Source organism: Podarcis liolepis (assembly GCF_965112155.1).
Source record: "Podarcis liolepis genome assembly, chromosome: 16".
In the NCBI taxonomy this organism is placed as follows: domain Eukaryota; kingdom Metazoa; phylum Chordata; class Lepidosauria; order Squamata; family Lacertidae; genus Podarcis; species Podarcis liolepis.
The window spans coordinates 313,990-336,830 of NC_139567.1; the positions used below are offsets into that span (position 1 = coordinate 313,990).

The 22,841-nt window shown below is 44.0% G+C and overlaps 2 protein-coding genes across 8 annotated transcripts in view; both read right to left on the minus strand.

Annotated features, from left to right (window-relative positions):
- Positions 1-1,418, minus strand: part of LOC310695750 (indoleamine 2,3-dioxygenase 2-like) — a 56,323-nt gene extending 54,905 nt beyond the window's left edge. For 2 of the 5 annotated variants that reach the window (XM_083480660.1, XM_083480656.1), the window contains exon 1: positions 1,200-1,417. In XM_083480660.1, the coding sequence (XP_083336786.1) occupies positions 1,200-1,301 (102 nt within the window). In that variant the 5' untranslated portion in view covers positions 1,302-1,417. Of the gene's footprint in view, positions 1-1,199 lie in introns of all 5 variants that reach the window. The other 3 variants (XM_083480657.1, XM_083480659.1, XM_083480658.1) reach the window with 3 other exon arrangements.
- A 2,766-nt stretch (positions 1,419-4,184) lies between these two features.
- Positions 4,185-22,841, minus strand: part of LOC310695689 (disintegrin and metalloproteinase domain-containing protein 2-like) — an 83,937-nt gene continuing 65,280 nt past the window's right edge. For all 3 annotated transcript variants that reach the window (XM_083480507.1, XM_083480508.1, XM_083480506.1), the window contains 7 exons: positions 22,027-22,132; positions 20,544-20,727; positions 18,922-19,002; positions 9,576-9,687; positions 7,932-8,130; positions 5,292-5,324; positions 4,185-4,363 (listed from right to left, as the gene is read on the minus strand). In XM_083480507.1, coding sequence (XP_083336633.1) covers positions 4,357-4,363; positions 5,292-5,324; positions 7,932-8,130; positions 9,576-9,687; positions 18,922-19,002; positions 20,544-20,727; positions 22,027-22,132 — 722 coding nt within the window. In that variant the 3' untranslated portion in view covers positions 4,185-4,356. The remainder of the gene's footprint in view (positions 4,364-5,291; positions 5,325-7,931; positions 8,131-9,575; positions 9,688-18,921; positions 19,003-20,543; positions 20,728-22,026; positions 22,133-22,841) is intronic.

Sequence of the window (22,841 nt, forward strand, 5' to 3'; positions counted from 1 at the left end):
GCTGGAGGATGGATGGCAGCTAACAGATTGAGGTTGAATCCTGACAAGACAGAAGTACTGTTTTTGGGGGACAGGGAGCAGGTTGGTGTGGGGGATTCCCTGGTCTTGAATGGGGTAACTGTGCCCCTGAAGGACCAGGTGCGCAGCCTGGGAGTCATTTTGGACTCACAGCTGTCCATGGAGGCGCAGGTTAACTCTGTCCAGGGCAGCTGTCTACCAGCTCCACCTGGTACGCAGGCTAAGACCCTACCTGCCCGCGAACTGTCTCGCCAGAGTGGTGCATGCTCTGGTTATCTCACGTTTGGACTACTGCAACGTGCTCTACGTGGGGCTACCTTTGAAGGTGACCCGGAAATTGCAATTAATCCAGAATGCGGCAGCTAGACTGGTGACTGGGAGTGGCCGCCGGGACCACACAGTACGTTTCCAAGCATGATTCAAAGTGTTGGTGCTGACCTTTAAAGCCCTAAACGGCCTTGGAGCGTCTGCACCCCCATCGTTCAGCCCGGACACTGAGAACCAGCGCCGAGGGCCTTCTGGCAGTTCCCCCATTGCGAGAAGTGAGGCTACAGGGAACCAGACAGAGGGCCTTCTCGGTAGTGGCGCCCGCCCTGTGGAATGCCCTCCCATCAGATGTCAAAAAGATAAATAATTACCTGACATTCAGAAGACATCTTAAGGCAGCCCTGTTCAGGGAAGTTTTTAATATGTAACGCTGTACTGTTTTTCACACTGATTGGGAGCCGCCCAGAGTGGCTGGGGAAACTCAGCCAGATGGGCGGGGTATAAATAATAAATTTATTATTATTATTATTATTATTATTATTATTATTATTATTATCCATATAAATCCATATTTTTTATAAATAAATGAAAAATAAAATCTGAGGTTAGGGGAACAGGGTAACCACACATTTACATTCTCTGCTGCATTTTGTTTCCACTGTTAACCCAACTGAGAATGTCAGCATGCTTAGGCTCCTCCTGAAGTGTTGCTTTCTCCCTTAAAAGCCTTGGTCATTTACTCCAGCCAACCTCCCAGCCTGCCTTTTCTCACAATCCTGTGATGAAACATTAGTGATTGAATTTGGCAAAATGCATGTCAATCCCCTGTAGGTCTCTGATCTCTCCCTACCTGCTACACACACACCGCAACCCCCTCCTGCTCCAAGCATCTCATGCAGCCACCATGTTCCTACCAGTGGATTTGGAAGGAGGAAGCCATAATCTTCAGAAATATGGAATCTCCTCAAAATGAATGGCAGCTGCTCTTTCGTGCACTCAGTGTTCACCTCCATCATTAACAGTGTTCAGCCAGAGTCAGGAGCTTGATCTGGAAATGAAGGGCCTTTGCCGCACTGGGTGCTAGATTCAAATAGGCTACGGATTCAAATCGGTATGTGCTGTGCAGGCAAAACCTTTCCTTTGTGACTCTAGGTATCAAACCTTTGGACTGGGTGGAGCATCCTCAGTGACCAATGGTCAGTAAAGCTTAGTAAACAACATTGAAGGTTGCTGATAAGTAGATCTAGATACAGGGGGGGTGGGGGGAGAGGGCTGGCCACCAGTGGCCTGTTATACAGGGGACCATACAGGGAAGTTAGTTTGGTTGGTAAGGAAAATGGCACGGAGTAATGCAGCTTCTTAGCATCTACTGTATGGACTGGTATCCAGTTCAAAACTTAGAATACCAACAATTAGCTTAGGCACCCACTGTAATAAGATGGGATGTAGCTTACTGGCTAGGGTGGTTTTTTTAAAAAATAGATAAATTGCATCTTTCAATTGGTACTAGCCTCAGTTGCTGGTGCTTGTATCACCAGAGGCAACTTCATGTTTAGACTACTGCAATGTGCTCTATGCTCTCCCTTGCAGCTGATCCAAAGCCTGCTGATGGTGCAGAATGCTGTGGGCCAGCTGGTTAGTGGTGCTGCTTACGGGGCACTTTTCACACCCATGCTAATGGATCTGCACTGACTGCCTCTTAGCCATTGAGCAATGTTTAATGTCTTGTTACTTACATACAAAGCTTTCAAGAATTCTAGAACAGATCACCTGAAAGACTGGCCTGGTAAGGGTAGTAAGATCAACAAGTAGAACTGGGTTGGTCTTGCCATGGCCTAATGATTATTGGCTTCTGGTTATATGAAAGTGTCCGCCCCCCCCCCCCCCCGTGGCACCAGTATTCCAGAAGGCTATAATGTGAGAAGCCCCCTCTGTATGGGCATTTCACTGTCTTTTGTAGATGCATCTGCTTACACAGATATTCCCTTGATCTCTTGGCCAGAGCCTCCTGCTTTAATTACTGCGTTGTTCAACGGGTTTGTTTTTATTGTACAATTCAATTATGGATGCTTGTACTTAATTTTTTTTAAGAGCCCAGGGCAGCAAACAAGTGATAAAGCAATAAAACATTCAAAAATAGTATTTAAAACTATTCCAGTATAGATGCAAACTGGGAAAAATATTGCAGTAAAAAGACTTGTTGGAAGAGATGGCACCTAATATTCCGTGGAGGGTATTCCAAAAAGTAGGTGTGTCAACATTAAAGGTGCAATCGCTACACCATGTAGAATGGACCTCTTGATAAGATGGAATCTGCAGGCCATCATCTGTCGAGCACAGCAAGTGGTTGCGAATATAAGGGGTCAGACAAGTTATATAGGGCTTTATACACCAAAACCATCATCTTGAACTTAGCCCTGTAGCTACTTGTCAGCCAGTGTAATTTTTTCAACAGCAGAGTAATGTGTTGGGGAAATCCTGCCCCAGTGAGTGAAAATTTGCACCACCTGCAACTTCTAGGGCAAGCTATCTCAGTCCAGAAACAGCTGTAGCTACTTCACCAGCTGAAGCTGGTAAAAGGCACTCTTGGGCACTGAGGTCATCTGTAACGAAGTAACGAAGATGGAGCCAGGAGCAGCCCCAGACTACGAACCTGCACTTTCAGGGAGTGTGTAACCCCATCCAAAGCAAAAAAATCACCCATTATCCAGAGTTTGTGACTCAGTCACAGCACCTCCATCTTGCTAGGATTCAAAGTCAATTTGGCCACTGTGGAGGCTGGACTATTGGCGTCACCACATGTGGCAGCGGCAGCGGAGAGTGTGGGGCCTGGAGAGCGGTGGCTCCTTCGTCTTCATCTGTCAGGGAATGGTCTGAAGCAGAGGATTGGAAAATGCATTCTGAGGCAGAGCAGCTTCTCTCAGAAAAGGAGCTGGAGGGGGAAGACCCCTCCCCCCATTTCTAGTGGCTCAGAAGCAGAAAGAGACACATACACAAAGCAGATTAGGCAGGAGATTAGACAAGAGAAACAGAAGGGAGGGGATAGATAGGAGAGACGTCATTAGGGAGTGTGGGGGACCCTCCCTCCCCACAAACTAGGAGATCTGATGTATTAGAGCACAAAGGATGCAGAGAGGAGGAGGGACTTCCTGTTGGAACCTAGGATGTTGCGGAAGATGGAAAGGGGAAGAATTAGAGTAGACAACTCTACAATCCCTCCTTGTGGAGGGAGGTGGCTTTTTGCTTGCAACCTGATGCCTGAATAAAAAGGACTATAAAATATAAATTGCTCGTTAATTCTTATCTGTGAAGTACTGAAGGGGGAGGTGGACTCTCCACACACAACACACTCCCTCCTCAGTGGGCAGCAGCAGCACTGCCCCAACTCCCTCTATCTCGGCCGGGACAGGCAGAGTGTAGGTGGAGGTAGAAAAACATGGGGTGGGGGGGCAAGCTGGCAGGCACCTGTGCTGGGAGAGCTCAGGGCTGCTCTTGCACACCCTGACATTGCCCACTAGCCATGGCCCACCACCACTGTTGCTGTGGAGCATGGAGCATGGCCATTGCATGGCAGCAGGGCATACCCTGGGGAAGAGAGGAGAGCATCTGGCCTGGAACGTGGGCAGGTGGGTGCTGAGTCAGCGACCGGGCGAGCTGGCAGTGGCTTCTGGCACCCTCCCTTCTTCCCTCCCACGAAGCCCCGGCGGGAGGGGGGTGCCTCCCTGCAGCTCTGGAAGGCAGCAGGAGCTCAGCCACATGGCCTGTCATGAGGGCACCTGGTTGCACCCCTCTCAGAATTTTGCACCTGGGCCCCCACCCTTCTGCCTCTCATGCTACGCCACTGACTCCCCCAGTTGTTGATCTCCCTGCCTTCCACCCAAACACATACTTCAAACTAATTTTAAGAGAACAAATACACTTTATTGTAGAAACAAACAGAAGCAAGCAGCAGTCACATTCACAGCAGAAAGAACGATTCTAATTAAAATATTTTCATGCATTGTACTTCATGGAGAGAAGAACAGGAACTTCTGTAACCTTTTGGCAAGCCAGGGCTTCTGCTGTCCTTACCTATACACTGTGGTGCAGAGCATAAAAAACAGAGCAGAGAATTACCAGGAATATACATCAAATATACTGCTTCAGTTGCTGTACCTGCTTCTTGTTACTACTGCTGCTATTACTATGTTATAGATTTTTGTGGGGAAGGGCCTAAACCCTAGAAATTAATGAATGGTAGGATTTTGATTATTTGGGATGTTGAGAAATACAAGCTGCAGAGGAATTCCTGAGCTAGCCTATGCCAAGCTAGGTCCATTAAGAAACAATTCAGGGTCATTGAGAGCCATTGAAAAGACAAGAAACCTTCCCACCTTCTCTCCACCTTCCCACCAGAGAAAAGGATTTGGAAGATTGCCAGGGTAACAGGTGTGAGGAGACAGGAAAAGAGAGTTTTTAGCAGGGTGTTCTGGGAATCCATCTTGGGCAGGATGGCAGGAGGTGCAATAGATTCAAGTTACAAGAAAGGAGATTACTACTGAACATCAGGAAGAACTTTCTGATAGCAACAGCTGTTCGACTGTAGAACGGTCTCCCTCAGGAGGTTGTGGACTCTCCTTCCTTGGAGGTTTTTAAGCAGAGGTTGGATAGCCATCTGTCATGGATGCTTTAGATGAGATTCCTGCCTTGCAGGGGGTAGGGTCCCTTCTAACTCTACAATTCTAGAGACCCCCCCCCCCTAAGACCCTCTTGGGGTGTTAATGCTGGGATCTCCTCCATGGTTTTATATAAAGCATATATCATAGAGAACACCACAGTCTGTGCTGCCCCTCATTCTGAGGAAGCTGAACCCTGGATAAAGGCCTGGGATCCCTGGAATCTTGCACCACTCAGAGATTGGGGTGGTGTTCAATGCTATCAAGTACAAGCTCCACCCTAGAACCCCTTTAAAACAGAGACAACAAGAAATTAGAATACACATATAGGGTTATGTATAAGAAATCTACCTTGCAGTCTGTGGCTGATGAACTTGTTGAGATCTAAATTGAAAAGGGGAGGAAAACACACTGTTCAAAAATAATATTTTAGGGTACATGAAGACATCTCCCAAAGCTTTACTGCCCAGTTCTGCAGCCAGGTCACTGTGGGTTGTCATCAGGAAGCCAAGTGTATGCATTTGGCTGTACCACTTCAGAATAAAAAAAATCCTTCCAGTAGCACCTTAGAGACCAACTAAGTTTGTTATTGGTATCTGAAGAAGTATGAATGCACACGAAAGCTCATAGCAATAACATAGTTGGTCTCTAAGGTGCTACTAGAAGGAATTTTTTTATTTTGTTTTGACTACAGCAGACCAACATGGCTACCTACCTGTAACTTGTACGACTTCAGGTTTTATACCAGGGGTGGAAAACCTCAGGCCCAGGGGCTGGATGTGGCCCTGTGGACCACTCCATCTGGCCCTCAGGACTCTCCTCAGGCCACACTCCTCATTGGTTCTGCTTGAGTGCTTTTGTCTGGCTTGATCCTCCCCCTCCCCCCATTGAACAGTGAAAATACATCTTGCTTCCCTGGATGGAAAGAATGCATGTGATGGTGCTTGCCTTTAAACCTCTGATTTTGTGTGTGTCAGGAATGTGTGACCTGATGTACAAAGATAAGAGTCACAGCTGTTGTTCCACCTACTTTCTGCCTGTGGCTCTGCCCTCCACTAGCATTAGACCCCTGGAAACTGGCCCTTGGCTTCAAAATGGCCCCTCACCCCTGCTTTAGGTAATGGTGGGACTGCATGTTTGCTCCCCCATGTGTGTGTGTGGGAGGGGGAGTTTGAACTTTAGGAAAATTGCTTGTTAGGGAAGGCTTGTCTTCTTCCCCTAATCATAGACTAAAGCGCGAGCTCTCTCCCTGCGAGTCTTGAGATAAACTAAAGCACGCACCAGACTGGATGCATTCACCTCACCACACTGTATCTGTCAGGGTGGGGAGTGTCATGACTAAAGTACTGGTCCCCTCCTGCCAATAGGTGGGCAGAAGAGTAAGGAAGGATGTAAGAAACCAGGGTTCAATGGTGTAAAATGTGCTCCTAGGGAATCTCAGAAGCATCACTCAGCTCAGTCTGATACCTGAATCACAACTGGTTTATTTTATATATTCCTTCCCCTCTTCCCAAAAGAGTCCAGGGTGGCTCCAGGGGTAGCAGCATCAGGGAGTTACCATGCAAGCTATCCCTGGAGGAGGGATCAGTTGCATAGTGTGGGGGGAGTGGGGGGAGGACATTGCCCAGGGAACATTTGTCTGAGACGGCGTGACTAGGCGCCCCCACAACAGGCTCCCTCATCAGAGTCTGGCTCCAGCGCATGGGCGTAGCCAAGATTTTTGTTGGGAGGGCAGGTCTTTTGTTACAGGGCGCAGAACCTCAGTTTGCTATGTCTTTTTATTGATTTTTATTGATTTGGAGGGGCCGCTGCCCCCCCCCCGTCTACACCCATGCAACAGTGAATGGAGGAGTCGCAGCTTCCTCACACAATGGCCCAACAAGTCAAGGGGTCAAGCCAGACCTAGGGGCAGAGAGAGGCTAAGGCATGTGAGGCATCTGGCGGCTCGGAAGCTCCAGCAGAGAGAGGAGAGTGGGCGGCAACACTGCTGCTCATGCTCCTGGACTGTGGTGTGCAAGTGCACCCCCTGCACTGCATTGTGGGCCAAGCCACAGGGCTCTCCCTCGTTCTGCCCCCACCGCCCTCAGGGCTGCCCATGCACTTGTCCCACAAAGCATTTGCATTCACTCCACCACTGGTTGGGATGGTGAGAGGCAACATGCTGTGAGCTGGTCTACTGTGCAGTTGCAAGGAGGACAGCTGTTTATTGCCCTGGCAGGAGACTGAGAAACTGTATTTAGAGGAGAAAATAGGTAAGATAATATGCAGTGATAATATGCAGGGAAAATGATTATTAGTGGACCCCACAAAAGGGAGGATAGAAGTCAGAGAATTTGGAGAAGTCTATGTTTTTGGATTGTATTTTTCTTTTTGTGTGAATGAAAAACTAAATTGTAAAACCAATAAAAATTATATATAAAAAAAGAGAAACTGCATTTACAGGTTACAGAAGTGGCATACACCTCTGTAATGGTTTTAGGGGTTGCTCGTGCGTAAGTTGCCGCCACTCCTGACTAGGTTACCTGGTTAACCCTTTCTGACTGAACAGCCTCCAGCATCGTGACTGTCTCAGTCGCTGGCAGAATCCGTCAGTGGGCATTTCTTAAACCTTTTCCAGCATAAAAGTTGTTTGATGCCAAGTCTCCTCCTACTCTCCCTGCGCGGAAGTCTTCTGCGCAGGGAGGGTGTGGGCAGCGGAGTACCCGTACTCTCTCCGCTGGTCTCCTGCGAAGAGATTCCTCTCCGATTCCCCCATCTGCCCCCCTTCTCCACTGGTGTTACGCTGATTTCCTTCCCCAGCAGATGGGCTGCCTCTCTCCCTACTGGGACCTTCTCCTGCATCGCTTTGGAGCCTTCCCTCTGCCTCTAGCTCCGATGGCAGTTCCCTGACAACCTCTGGGAAAAGGAACAACTGTGTGGGGTCGGGAAAAGTTGGGAAGCACATTTGCACCAAATGCACCAATTTGATCATTAGGCAAACAAAGCCGTTACCTTTTTGTATCATAACCTTTTCCTTCCTCTTCTTCCTCTTCCTCCTCTTCCTCCTCCCCTTTCACATTTGAGAAAAAGTCCCTCAATTTTATGATCAAGATGACCGAGCCAATCAGGACAGGCAGGAAAAGGAAAAAGCTAATCAGGAGCCAGTTTCTTGTAGCTGTACCAACGTTGAGAGTTTCGTCTACAGTTGCAGCTAGCAAGGAAAATAAAAAAATAAAATAAGAATGTTATACACTCCCCATTTCTCTGAGCAGTGTGCCAGAGCAGGAGTCAGAGACTTGGATCTGTCTTTCCTGCAAAAGTTGCAGGGGCAGGGGCCAAAGAACTGCGTTCAACTGATGTTAAGTTTTGGACAGACCAACAAACTTAAAATTAAGAACTCACCAGGCCTAGACAGCATCCATCTTAAGAAAGAAAAATGTGAAGCCCTGACAATCAACTGGGATTGGCTGCACTAAAGCAGCCAAGGGGGCTGACAGAAGCACTTTTTCTGCAGAAGATGATTGTTGATGGCCCCTTTCCTGACTCTCTCCACCTGGCCCAGGGCGGGGCCTGACTGGCCTCATAAGGACTGCTGCTGCGGCTGCTGCTCAGCAAGGACTGGGGTATTTTGGGGAAAGTTTTGCTGTTGTTACTGATATTAACTGATATTACTGATATTAACTTTTTGTATCTTTATTTTTATGTGGAAATTGTTCAGTTTGATTATGAAGCTTTTAATGTGCTTTTTTAAAACTACTTTGCTATATTTGTAACTATGTAAATCTTTCATATGGTAAGCCATCTTGAGCATTGTTTTAACTGTGGAAATGCAGCATACAAATAAAATGATGATGATGGTGATAATGATAATGATGAAAAGGAGCCTCTTTGATGGTATGGTACTGAAACCATGTCTTCCAAAGAGGATGCTGAAACCACTGATCAGCTGATCACCAGATTCATCAACCTCCTTTGCACTTGGACTGATGTCAACTGATACCATTATGACATCAGGTGAATGACTGGTGGGTGGTTAAGCCCACTTGTCAGAGTTGGCCCAGGAGGTGGAGAAGATGAAGATCTGGCCAGATCCAGTTTTCCACTCCTGCAACAGACAGGGAAAATCATTTAATGGTCAGCCAAGACAATCAACAGTTGGGTGTTGGAGAGCTTGGGATGGCCTTACTGAGTCATCAACAGACACTCCTCATGATTGTTGTGGGTTAAACCACAGAGCCTAGGACTTGCCAATCAGAAGGTCGGCGGTTTGAATCCTCGCGACGGGGTGAGCTCCCGTTGCTCGGTCCCTGCTGCTGCCAACCTAGCAGGTTGAAAGCACGTCAAAGTGCAAGTATATAAATAGGTACCGCTCCGGCAGGAAGGTAAATGGCGTTTCCGTGTGCTGCTCTGGTTCGCCAAAAGTGGCTTAGTCATGCTGGCCACATGACCTGGAAGCTGTACGCCAGCTCCCTCGGCCAATAAAGCGAGATGAGCGCCGCAACCCCAGAGTCGGTCACGACTGGACCTTTACCTTTACCTTTATCTGCCAAACAATCCTCCACATGATATATTGTTTAAAACTCATTCTGCTTATGGACAAATATGAACTAAAATTAATAAAGTTATTTTTAAAAACAAACCAAGAAACCAACTCACCACTTCGAAATGTGCTGTCAATGCTTCCACCCAAGCCTCCTCTATCTTCCATCGTGCAGTCAGGGGGGGCCCACCCCATATTGCAGTGGCAATTTCCTTTATTATTGCATACCTGGATTGCATGGGAAGGGGAGGAAGGAAGCCACAATAATTTATTTACCAGAGTTCAGACTTCCCAAGATAGCCCTTTCAATGTTTTGGATTACTGCTTCCAACAGCTGCAGTCAACATGGCCATGCAGAATGGAGCTCAATGGAGTTGGAATAAAAACAAAACAAAACAAAACAAAACCAAACAAAACAAATAAAGCTACTTATTCCAGAGGCATAGCCGGGGGGGGGGTAGCCAAGGGTTTTTTTTTTTTTTGCTTTGTGTGAAGCCTCCAGTGGGGCACTATTGAGACTGTGTGTGTACACAAATGTGTGTGGGTGATTTGTGCCAAACTGGGTCTTTGACCCGGGTGAAATAAAGCCTAGCTTTGCCCCCGCTTATTCAAAGATATAGAAAAATACAAACCCATTACAAAGTATCTTTTTATAATATGCTAAAATAAACAGCTACTTAATCTAAAAAAGAACAAAGGAGAAAACAAAAAGAAAAGTAAAACCTAAAGAAAGAGAAAGAGAAATAAAAGATTAAGGAAAATTTTAAAAAGATAAAAGGACTTCCAGCTCTCTGTCCTGCTGCTATATATAGTATTTACTCATTAAGATCAAACTATTCTATTTTCTGTCTTCTGTAAACTAGTATTTACATAAGAAATTTCCAATGTTTTCGCTAATTAAACATGTTAACAACCCATCTGAACCAAGTCATTCTGCATCTTTCCATCTTTGTGCATACAGCAATCTCCAATAATCCCATTGGAGTAATCTTCCATAATCCTTTTCCAGTTGTGTAACTATTTAGCCTTAAAAAAAGAATTCTGACTTTTGTTGTTGTTTAGTCGTTTAGTCGTGTCCGCCTCTTCATGACCCCATGGACCAGAGCACGCCAGGCACTCCTATTTTCCACTACCTCCCGCAGTTTGGTCAGACTCATGTTTGTAGCTTCGAGAACACTGTCCAACCATCTCATCCTCTGTCGTCCCCTTCTCCTTGTGCCCTCCATCTTTCCCAGCATCAGGGTCCTTTCCAGGGAGTTTTCTCTTCTCATGAGGTGGCCAAAGTATTGGAGCCTCAGCTTCAGGATCTGTCCTTCCAGTGAGCACTCAGGGCTGATTTCCTTAAGAATGGATATGTTTGATCTTCTTGCAGTCCATGGGACTTTCAAGAGTCTCCTCCAGCACCATAATTCAAAAGCATCAATTCTTCGGCGATCAGCCTTCTTTATGGTCCAGCTCTCACTTCCATACATCACTACTGGGAAAACCATGGCTTTTTTTAAAGAAAAGATATTTATTAAAATTTTCAAAATATTACAAAATGAAAAAAGAAAAAAAGAAAAAAACCAAGTTAAAAAACAGTTAAAAACAACTCAATCTTTCCATTACTTCTTTTTCATTAGCTTGTTTCCCGGACCTCCTCACGCCTCCCTTTTTTGTATTCCAGTTCAGTTTGTTAGTTCAGCAAATCCTTCCCCTCTTTATTTATCCTAATCTTTAATCTTAAAATATTGTAACATTAAATTTTTACCTATTAGTAATCCATTTTTCATATTCCCTTATAGTGTTACAGCTAAAAACCACTTCATTTCTATCCAGCATCATTCTAACATTCATTAATTTTACAATATTTCTGTAAATAGTCTTTAAACTTTTTCCAATCTTCTTCCACCAACTCTTCTCCCTGGTCTCGGATTCTGCCAGTCATTTCCGCCAATTCCATATAGTCCATCACCTTCATCTGCCATTCTTCCAGAGTGGGTAAATCTTGTGTCTTTCAGTACTTTGCAATACGTATTCTTGCTGCTGTTGTGGCGTACATAAAAAAGTTCTATCCTTCTTTTAACACCAATTGGCCGACTATGCCCAGGAGAAAGGCCTCTGGTTTCTTCAGGAAGGTATATTTAAATACCTTTTTCATTTCATTATAAATCATCTCCCAGAAAGCCTTAATCCTTGGGCACGTCCACCAAAGGTGAAAGAATGTACCTTCAGTTTCTTTACATTTCCAACATTTATTGTCGGGCAAGTGATAAATTTTTGTAAGCTTGACTGGGGTCATGTACCACCTGTATATCATTTTGATAATATTCTCTCTTAAGGATTACATGCCGTGAACTTCATACCTGTGGTCCATAACTGTTCCTAGTCAGCCATCATAATGTTATGTCCAACATCTTTTGCCCATTTAATCATAGCAGATTTCACAGTTTCATCCTGAGTGTTCCATTTCAACAGCAAGTTATACATCCTTGACAAAATCTTTGTTCTGGGTTCTAACAGTTCTGTTTCCAATTTTGATTTTTCCACCTGGAATCCATTTTTTTTGTTGTCTAAATTGTATGCCTCCATTATTTGATAATAATGAAGCCAGTCTCGCACTTTGTTTTTTAATTTTTCAAAACTCTGCAATTTCAATTTGTCTCCCTCTTGTTCCAAAATTTCCCAATATTTCGGCCATTTGGCCACCATATTGAGCTTTTTCTGAGCCTTCGCTTCCATCGGTGACAACCACTTTGGGATTTTATTTTCAAATAAATCCTTATATCTTATCCAGACATTAAACAATGCTTTCCTGACAATGTGATTTTTGAATGCTTTATGTGCTTTGACCTTGTCATACCATAAATACAGTGGTGCCTCGCAAGACGAAAATAATCCGTTCCGCGAGTCTCTTCATCTAGTGGTTTTTTCGTCTTGCGAAGCAACCCTATTAGCGGCTTAGCGCTATTAGCGGTTTAGCGGCTATTAAAGGCTTAGCGGCTAAAAGGCTATTAGCGGCTTAGAAAAAGGGGAGGGAAGCAAAAAAAATCACATAACTTGCAAGACGTTTTCGTCTTGCGAAGCAATCCCATAGGGAAATTCGTCTTGCGAAGCACATCGAAAAACGGAAAACCCTTTCGTCTAGCGGGTTTTTCGTCTTGCGAGGCATTCGTCTTGCGGGGCACCACTGTATGCATGCCATCCAAATACATTGTTAAAACCTTCTAAGTCCAAGATGTCTGTGTTTTCGAGAAACAGCCATTCTTTCAACCAGCAAAAGGCTGCTGATTCATAATTAAGTTTAAGGTCTGGCAGGGCAAATGATCCTGTCTAGGTTTGCCATCGCCTTTCTCCCAAGGAGCAGGCGTCTTTTAATTTCGTGACTGCTGTCACCATCTGCAGTGATCATGGAGCCCAAGAAAGTAAAATCTCTCACTGCCTCTCCTCTTTCACCCTCATTAAAAGGTTCTTTAATTCCTTCTCACTTTCTGCCATCAAGGTTGTGTCATCTGCATATCTGAGGTTCCAGTTACAGATAGGTAGCCGTGTTGGTCTGCCATAGTCAAAATAAAAAAAAATTTCTTCCAGTAGCACCTTAAAGACCAACTGAGTTAGTTCTAGGTATGAGCTTTCGTGTGCATGCACACTTCTTCAGAAGTGTGATATCTGAGGTTGTTGATATTTCTTCCAGCGATCTTAATTCCGGCTTGGGATTCATCCAGCCCAGCCTTTCACATGACGAATTCTGCATATAAGTTAAATAAGCAGGGGGACAATATACAGCCTTGCCGTACTCCTTTCCCAATTTTGAACCAATCAGTTGTTCCATATCCAGTTCTAACTGTAGCTTCTTGTCCCACATAGAGATTTCTCAGGAGACAGATGAGGTGATCAGGCACTCCCATTACTTTAAGAACTTGCCATAGTTTGCTGTGGTTGACACAGTCAAAGGCTTTTACATAGTCAATGAAGCAGAAGTAGATGTCTTTCTGGAACTCTCTAGCTTTCTTCATAATCCAGCGCATGTTTGTAATTTGGTGTCTGGTTCCTCTGCCTCTTCTAAATCCAGCTTGCACTTCTGGGAGTTCTCGGTCCACATACTGCTTAAGCCTGCCTTGTAGAATTTTAAGCATAACCTTGCTAGCGTGTGAAATGAGTGCAATTCTGCAGTAGTTGGAGCATTCTTTGGCACTTCCCTTCTTCAATCCTCTGGCCACTGCTGAGTTTTCCAAATATGCTGGCATATTGAGTGTAGCACCTTAACAGCATCATCTTTTAAAATTTTAAATATTCCAGCTGGAATATCATCACTTCCACTGGCCTTGTTATTAGCAATGCTTTCTAAGGCCCATTTGACTTCACTCTCCAGGATGTCTGGCTCAAGGTCAGCAACCACACTACCTGGGGTATATGAGACATCCATTTCTTTCTGGTATAGTTCCTCTGTGTATTCTTGCCACCTCTTCTTGATGTCTTCTGCTTCTGCTTTGTACGAAACGTTCCTTTCATATCTCCAATTTTCTTGAACAGATCTCTGGTTTTTCCCATTCTATTCTTTTCCTCTATTTCTTTGCATTGCTCGTTTAAGAAGGCCTTCTTGTCTCTCCTTGCTATTTTTTGGAAATCTGCATTCAATTTCCTGTATCTTTCACTATCTCCCTCGCATTTTGCTTGCCTTCTCTCTCCGGCTATTTGTAAGGCCTCGTTGGACAGCCACTTTGCTTTCTTGCATTTCCTTTTCATTGGGATGGTTTCCGTTGCTGCCTCTTGTATAATGTTACGAGCCTCCATCCATAGTTCTTCAGGCACTCTGTCCACCAAATCTAAATCCTTAAACCTGTTCCTCACTTCCACTGTGTATTCATAAGGGATTTGACTTAGATTGTATCTTACCGGCCCAGTGGTTTTTCCTACTTTCTTCAGTTTAAGCTTGAATTTTGCTATAAGAAGATGATCTGAGCCACAGTCAGCTCCAGGTCTTGTTTTTGCTGACTGTATAGAGCTTCTCCATCTTTGGCTGCAGAGAATATAATCAATCTGATTTCGATGCTGCCCATCTGGTGATGTCCATGTGTAGAGTTGTCTCTTGTGTTGTTGGAAAAGCGTGTTTGTGATGACCAGCTTGTTCTCTTGGCAGAACTCTATTAGCCTTTGCCCTGCTTCGTTTTGAACTCCAAGGCCAAACTTGCCAGTTGTTCCTTTTATCTCTTGACTCCCTACTTTAGCATTCCAATCCCCTATAATGAGAAGAACATCCTTCTTTGGTGTCATTTCTATAAGGTCTTGTAAGTCTTCATAGAACTGGTCAATTTCAGTTTCTTCAGCACCAGTAGTTGGTGCATAAACTTGGATTACTGTGATGTTAAAAGGTCTGCCTTGGATTCGTATCAAGATCATTCTATCATTTTTGAGATTGCATCCCAGTACAGCTTTCGCCACTCTTTGTTGACTATGAGGGCCACTCCATTTCTTTTACGGGATTCTTGCCCACAGTAGTAGATGTGATGGTCATCCAAACTGAATTCGCCCATTCCCGTCCATTTTAGTTCACTGATGCCCAGGATGTCAATATTTATTCTTGCCATCTCATTTTTTACCACATCCAACTTACCAAGGTTCATGGTTCTTACATTCCAGGTTCCTATGCAATATTTTTCTTTACAGCATTGGACTGTCCTTTCGCTTCCAGGCTTATCCGCAACTGAGCGTCCTTTCAGCTTTGGCCCAGCCGCTTCATCAGCTCTGAATCTACTTGTAGTTGTCCTCCGCTCTTCCTCAGTAGCATGTTGGATGCCTTCCGACCTGAGGGGCTCATCTTCCAGCGTCATAACTTTTATATGCCTGATGTCTTTGTCCATGGAGTTTTCTTGGCAGGAATACTGGAGTGGCTTGCCGGTTCCTGCTCCAGGTGGATCACGTTTGGTCAAAACTCTCCACTATGACCTCTCCATCTTGTGTGGCCCTGCACGGCATAGCTCATAGCTTCTCTGAGTTCTTCAAGCCCCTTCGCCACGGCAAGGCAGTGATCCATGAAGGACTTTTAACCTTTATTAAAAGCTGAATATTAAGCTTTAAAATCTGCTGTATCAATGGATGTATTTGTATGCAACATTTTTTAGCCTTTTTACATGTCCACCCAGCATGGAAAAAAAGTCCCTTCATGTTCTTGGCATTTCCAGCAAACATTTAAAACATCTTTATACATTCTGAATAGTTTCTTAGTAGTTAAATACCAATGATACATCATTTTATGGAAATTCTCTTTACAATCGTAACACAATGTAAATTTTAAACCCTTAGTCCATATATGTTCCCACTGTTCCATCTGTATATTCTAACAAAAATTTCTTCCCCATTAAATCATGCATTTTTAAAATTAATTTTATTGATACCATTCATATACCATTCACATTAACACACCATACAGAAAAAGAAAATAAATTTCTATCACCGCCAAAGCAAAAAGAAGAGAATACATCAACTAATAACCTTCAAAACATAAAATAAAAGTGGTCTTTTTCTATCGACCAGACTTCCCGTCTATTCCTTATTACAGATTCTGTATTATTTGTTCAAATGTAATATCCTTTGATCCATTCATAGGTTTTACCACATTCTTAATACTGCTGCTGAAATTATTCAAATGCAGCAAATGACCTTAGACTAACTAGACTAATATATTTTTAAAATTTCCCATTTTGAGATAAATACCTGTTTTGGTTTATTTTTTATTTTTTCTGACATGCTATCTAATTTCGCGTATTCAGCCAATTTTTGACCATTCTAATATTGACGGGACTTTATCACTTTTCCGATTTGTCGCAATGAGAACTCTTGTGCTACCGTAGCATATAAGAAGATCTCTTTAGCCTTTTTAGTAATATCTGAATCTGTGATTCCCAAAAGCAAAGCTTCTGGTTTCCTATTGAAAGATATCTTAAAAAAAAAATTTCCAATTCTACGTGGATGTCCTCCCAAAATACCTTGAGTTCTTTACCTGGCTTTTCTTTTCACCTCCAGCAGTTATTTGGGACATTTTTCATAGAATCATAGAGTTGGAATAGACCACAAGGGCCATCGAGTCCAACCCCCTGCCAAGCAGGAAACACCACCAGAGCACTCCTGACATATGGTTGTCAAGCCTCTGCTTAAAGACCTCCAAAGAAGGAGACTCCACCACACTCCTTGGCAGCAAATTCCACTGTCGAACAGCTCTTACTGTTCTTCTTGTACTATCTCCTTAGTTATTCTGGGCTGTGTTTCCTCTGCTGAATCATTTGCTCCAAATTCTTCAGGTCGGGCATTGTCCCCTCTTTGCATTTCACCATCTTCTCCTCTGAGTGACCCCACTGTTTCTTTGTTCTTCCTTTTGCTACGGACATACCCATGAAAGCCTTTTTTGCTGCTTTTAACCTCTCTAGCAAGCCTGAGTTCATTCTGTGCTTTAGCTTTTCTGACTTTGTGTCCAGGGTGGCTATCTAAAGAACTCTTAACTGAGTTAAGATTAAAAAAGGATGTGTACAAAAAATGGAAAAGGGGGGAAACCACCAAAGAGGAATTCAAACAAATAGCCAGCACGTGTAGACACAAAGTCAGAAAAGCTAAAGCACAGAATGAACTCAGGCTTGCTAGAGAGGTTAAAAGCAACAAAAAAGGCTTTTATGGGTATGTTCGTAGCAAAAGGAAGAACAAAGAAACAGTGGGGTCACTCAGAGGAGAAGATGGTGAAATGCAAACAGGGGACACAGAAAGGGCTGAACTCCTCAATGCCTTCTTTGCCTCAGCCTTCTCCGATAAAGAAAACAATGCCCGACCTGAAGAATTTGAAGCAAATGATTCAGCAAAGGAAACACAGCCCAGAATAACTAAGGAGATAGTACAAGAATACTTGGCTAGTTTAGATGTATTCAAGTCTCCAGGGCCAGATGAACTGCATCCAAGAGAATTAAAAGAACTGGCAGATGTGATCTCAGAACCACTGGCAGTCATTTTGAGAATTCCTGGAGAACACGCGAAGTCCCGGCAGACTGGAGGAGGGCAAATGTTGTCCCTATTTCCAAAAAGGGGAAAAGAGAGGACCCAAATAATTATCGCCCAGTTAGTCTGACATCAATACCAGGGAAGATTCTGGCAAACAGTCTGTGAGCACCTAGAAAGGAATGCTGTGATCACCAATAGTCAGCATGGATTTCTGAAAAATAAGTCATGTCAGACTAACCTGATCTCGTTTTTTGACAGAATTACAAGCCTGGTAGATGAAGGGAACGCAGTGGATGTAGCCTACCTTGATTTCAGCAAGGCATTTGACAAGGTGCCCCATGATCAATGGTTCCTCTTCATCCTGGAGAAGAGTGACTAGTGGGGTGCCACAGGGTTCTGTCTTGGGCCCGGTCTTATTCAACATCATTATCAACGACTTGGATGATGGACTCAAGGGCATCCTGATCAAATTTGCAGATGACACCAAACTGGGAGGGGTGGCTAACACCCCAGAGGACAGGATCACACTTCAAAACAACCTTGACAGATTAGAGAACTGGGCCAAAACAAACAAGATGAATTTTAACAGGGAGATATGTAAAGTATTGCACTTGGGCAAAAAAAATGAGAGGCACAAATACAAGATGGGGGACACCTGGCTTGAGAGCAGTACATGTGAAAAAGATCTAGGAGTCTTGGTTGACCACAAACTTGACATGAGCCAACAGTGTGACGCAGCAGCTAAAAAAGCCAATGCAGTTCTGGGCTGCATCAATAGGAGTATAGCATCTAGATCAAGGGAAGTAATAGTGCCACTGTATTCTGCTCTGGTCAGATCTCACCTGGAATACTGTGTCCAGTTCTGGGCACCACAGTTCAAGAAGGACACTGACAAACTGGAACGTGTCCAGAGGAGGGCAACCAAAATGGTGAAAGGCCTGGAAACGATGCCTTATGAGGAACGGCTAAGGGAGCTGGGCATGTTTAGCCTGGAGAAGAGGAGGTTAAGGGGTGATATGATAGCCATGTTCAAATATATAAAAGGATGTCACATAGAGGAGGGAGAAAGGTTGTTTTCTGCTGCTCCAGAGAAACGGACACGGAGCAATGGATCCAAACTACAAGAAAGAAGATTCCACCTAAACATTAGGAAGAACTTCCTGACAGTAAGAGCTGTTCGACAGTGGAATTTGCTGCCAAGGAGTGTGGTGGAGTCTCCTTCTTTGGAGGTCTTTAAGCAGAGGCTTGACAACCATATGTCAGGAGTGCTCTGGTGGTGTTTCCTGCTTGGCAGGGGGTTGGACTCGATGGCCCTTGTGGTCTCTTCCAACTATGATTCTATGATTCTATAAATTGAATAAAAGGAGCTCCTCCTAAGCTGCTCCTTGAAAAACTGCCTTTCCCACATATCCCTGGAGGGGGGATGACTGCTAAACATATTTGCAAAGCAATATGCCACATATCTGATACTATTAGAAAAATAATGTTGCTTTTACTCACTCCTTTCCTGTTGCACTTTTTCACTGGATCACAAGTTGTTTTTAATACAGACCTATCCACACACTTCTGGGTCATGCAAACCTAAAAAATAAAATTGGGACCACTTCAGGCAAAGACGCAGCCAGATGGAATAATAGCCATGAGAGACCTTTGCCCTTTGAGGCTGGACACACATACATACCTAAGTAACTGACAGCGGAGACTGGAGGGGAGACAGATTGCATGCAGAGGGAAAGAGGGGGATTGTACTCCTTTTCCATATACCCCTCCATATCATCTCAATTTTAACAGGTAATATGCATTTATTATTTCTATTTGTATGCTGCTTTCCTACATAAATGTGCCCAAAGTGGCTCAGAACAGAACAGCATAAATGCATAACAATACAGTGGTACCTCGGTTTACAAACTTAATCTGTTCTGGAAGTCCGTTCTTAAACCAAAGTGTGCTTTCCCATAGTAAGTAATGGAAAATGGATTAATCCGTTCCAGACTATGAAAAGCAAGCTCTAAAACAGCAATTTAACATGAATTTTACTATCTAAGAAGACCACTGATCCATAAAATGAAAGCAGTAATCAATGTTCTGTACTATAAATAAGACAGTATTGTAGATGATAAAAATTAAAATAATTATTTTTTCCTTACCTGCACTGATGGTAGCCATAAAACAAAAAACAAGCCACAGTCACTAAAATGAAAAAGTCATGCAAACACAAACGCAAAAAATAGCAAAAACAAAAGCACCAAGTATCACCTCAGAACACTGCAATCAGAAACAGAAGGCTTTAATTACGACGGGGGGGGGGGACTCAGATGAGCAGCGCAAGAGCAGAAGTGGGAGGGGAAAGGCTTAATTACTATGCGGGGGACTCAGATTTGCTGCGCAACAGGAAAAACGGAAGCTCGGGAGCATGTTCGGCTTCCGGGGCAAAGTTTACAAACCGGAACATCTACTTCCGGGTTTGCAGCATTTGGGTTCTGAGTTGTTCGTGAACCGGGCAGTTCATAAACGGAGGTATATCATTACAATAACAGGTCATATCTGCACTATACAGTATGCTACCACTTTAAACAATTATGGCTTCCCCCAAAGAATTCTGGGAGCTGTAGTTTTATTAAGGGTGCTGAGAGTTGTTAAGAGATCTCTACGCCTCCCACTCCAGAGCTATAATTCCCAGAACAATGTAACAGTCAATCCCTCCTTCCAGAAAACTCTGGGAATTGTAACCCCATGAGGGGTACAGGGGTATATCATATAGTGATAGGTTGGGAAGTCTGTACAATGCATGATAAAAAAGTATGTTGTGTAAATAGAAAACTTGAAAATGTGTGTGTGTGTAGCTTTGATGACTTTAAAAGGGATTGAACAAATTCATGGACAGATCTAGCCAGTGGCAACATGGAGAGACAGCACGCCACTGAATATACCAGACCCTTGCTAATGCACATCCCATTGCCTTGCTGCACCACATCCCAGAGCAGTTGTTTGCTCCAGTTCACTTTTGCAGGATAGAGACCCCAACATTCCTGGCAATTTGTCCACACCAACAGAACTGCACTATCCAGACCAGAAATCAAACCTGCTGGGACTGCTTCAGAATCCATGCTTCAGATCCTTACCTTATTATCCCCACAGATGGAGCCATCACGAACCAAGAATGGGTCCTTCACTCCCGGCCCTTTCATGTAGTCCAAAGTGACACATAAGCGATTCTGCACCTTTGCATAAATTATCGCTGCATTTTCGATAGCATAAGGCTTTTTACCTGGATATTCACACACCAGCTTGCCACACTTGAGGTCCCTGCAAAAGAAGCATGGGTGCGTGGGAGGACTCACAGGTGATATCAGATGCCTAGAAGAATGAATCTCCCATAACACAGCTATTGGAGCACCTAAAGTGTTGGTTCATTGCCAGAATTCCTGAAAAAGGGAATTGCATGAGCATAGCTCAAACCAAGCCTTATTAGGAATGGTTGAAGGAGCTGTGTATGTTTAGCCTGGAACTGAGGAGACTGAGAGCAGATATGATAGCCATCTTCAAACATCTCAAGGCTGTCACATGGAAGAGGGAACAAGCTTGTTTTCTCCTGCTCTGGAGGATAAGATTCAAGTTACAAGAGAGGAGATTCCAACGAAACACCAGGGAAAACCTTCTTACAGTGAGAACTGATAAGACAGTGGAACTTTGGGAGTTCCTTTGGGAGGTTGTGAACTTGGAGGTTTTTAAGCAGAGGTTGGATGGCCATCTGTACAGATGCTTTAGCTGAGATTCTTGCATTGCAGGGGGCTAGATTAACCTTGGGACCCTTCCAACTCCACAATTCCATGACCCTACGATTCTATTAGAATTGACCTGGAAATATGCTGCCAATAAGCAGCACACAGGCCAGCAAAGCCATATGGTGATGCTTTGGACTACAATTCCCATCAGCCCAAGCATCACAGGATTGGCTGGAAATGATAGGAGGTGAAATCCAAAACACATGGAGGACACCAGATTCGGAAAGGCTGTGTAACCATTTGGTATGCTGGTTGTTCTAGTCCAGGTGTGGGGTACATTTGGCTCTCCAGATGTTGCTGAACTACAGCACCAATCAGCTCCAGCCTACATGGTTAATGGCCAATGCTGCTGCATTGTACTGCAGCAGCAACTGGAAGGCCAAATTTTTTTCACACCTGTTCTAATCTGCTCCTCATAAAACTGCTGAGGAGAAGGCTATTTTGGTCCTGGACTGGAACACATCAGATTGCCAGTTATGTTGAACAGAACTCAGGCACTATATAACAGTTATAACAGTAGTTTAACCAAATTTGTGGCTTTTGCATGAAAGAGGGAGCCATATTTCTAGTAGTTTTACCACATCTCTTGTTTGCCTGGACAATGGCCTCTGTATTATGCTGTCAAGTGATGCTGATTCAAATGAGTTTTAGCACACATCAGGTGCAGGTGTGTGACAGAATAAATTGTACCCTGTATATCCACCCTGTAAAACTTCCTGCTGCACAAACACTGCTGCTTTGGGCTGTATTCCATAAATGCTCTTAGTGGTAGGAATGTGACCTTATCATCACACAATTTCCATTTTTGTTCAAAACGTACTGCCACTGACAGTTCTCATATCCTTTGGCAGAGGAACCACAATGTCCCATCCTGTCCTTTTGACTGTTGATTTCCTCATAACACTGAGATGATCCACTTTTTGAATCTGCAATATAGATCAGAATTATTATTTATTCATATGAAGCATTTTCATCCTATTCTTTAGCAGCAGTGGCAGCAGCAACAACAAAAGGTTTCCAGAATGGCACAGAAATATCATTGATAAGATTGTTCCTGCTCTCAGGCTTACAATCTAAAAGACAAAAGGAAAAAGGGATTGAGAGGGAAGTGGAGGGGAAGAAAGCTCAGGTACTAGTTCTTAGAACTTACAACATTCTTCTAATGATTACCGTATTTTTCCGTGTATAAGACTAGGTTTTTCCCCTAAAAAAAAAAGTTCAAAAATTACGGGGCATCTTATACTCTGGGCCATCTCCCCCCATTTTTCTTAAATCTGAGTCCCCAAAAATATACATGGGTGCGTCTTATACATGGGGCCGTCTTATAGATGGCAAAATACGGTAGCTAGAATGGAATGATTCAGTGGGGAGGAACCAAACCTGTTGGGTCTTTCAGATAAGCAGACAGAGAGGCCCCACAATCCCATTGCTCTCTTTCCTGAGGCTGCAGATTGGGGACATAATGCTCTGTAATGGCCTGTCAGACACCTCAGAACACTCTTTGCTACCCCTGCCAGTCCCTGAAAAGGGATGCATGAGTAATGTACACAGCAGCTTCAAGGAGACTGCTGCATCTCTTGAAATCTGCCGGATTAAAAATCAAAATCTACTAGTCTGAATACTGGGTGAGGTGTG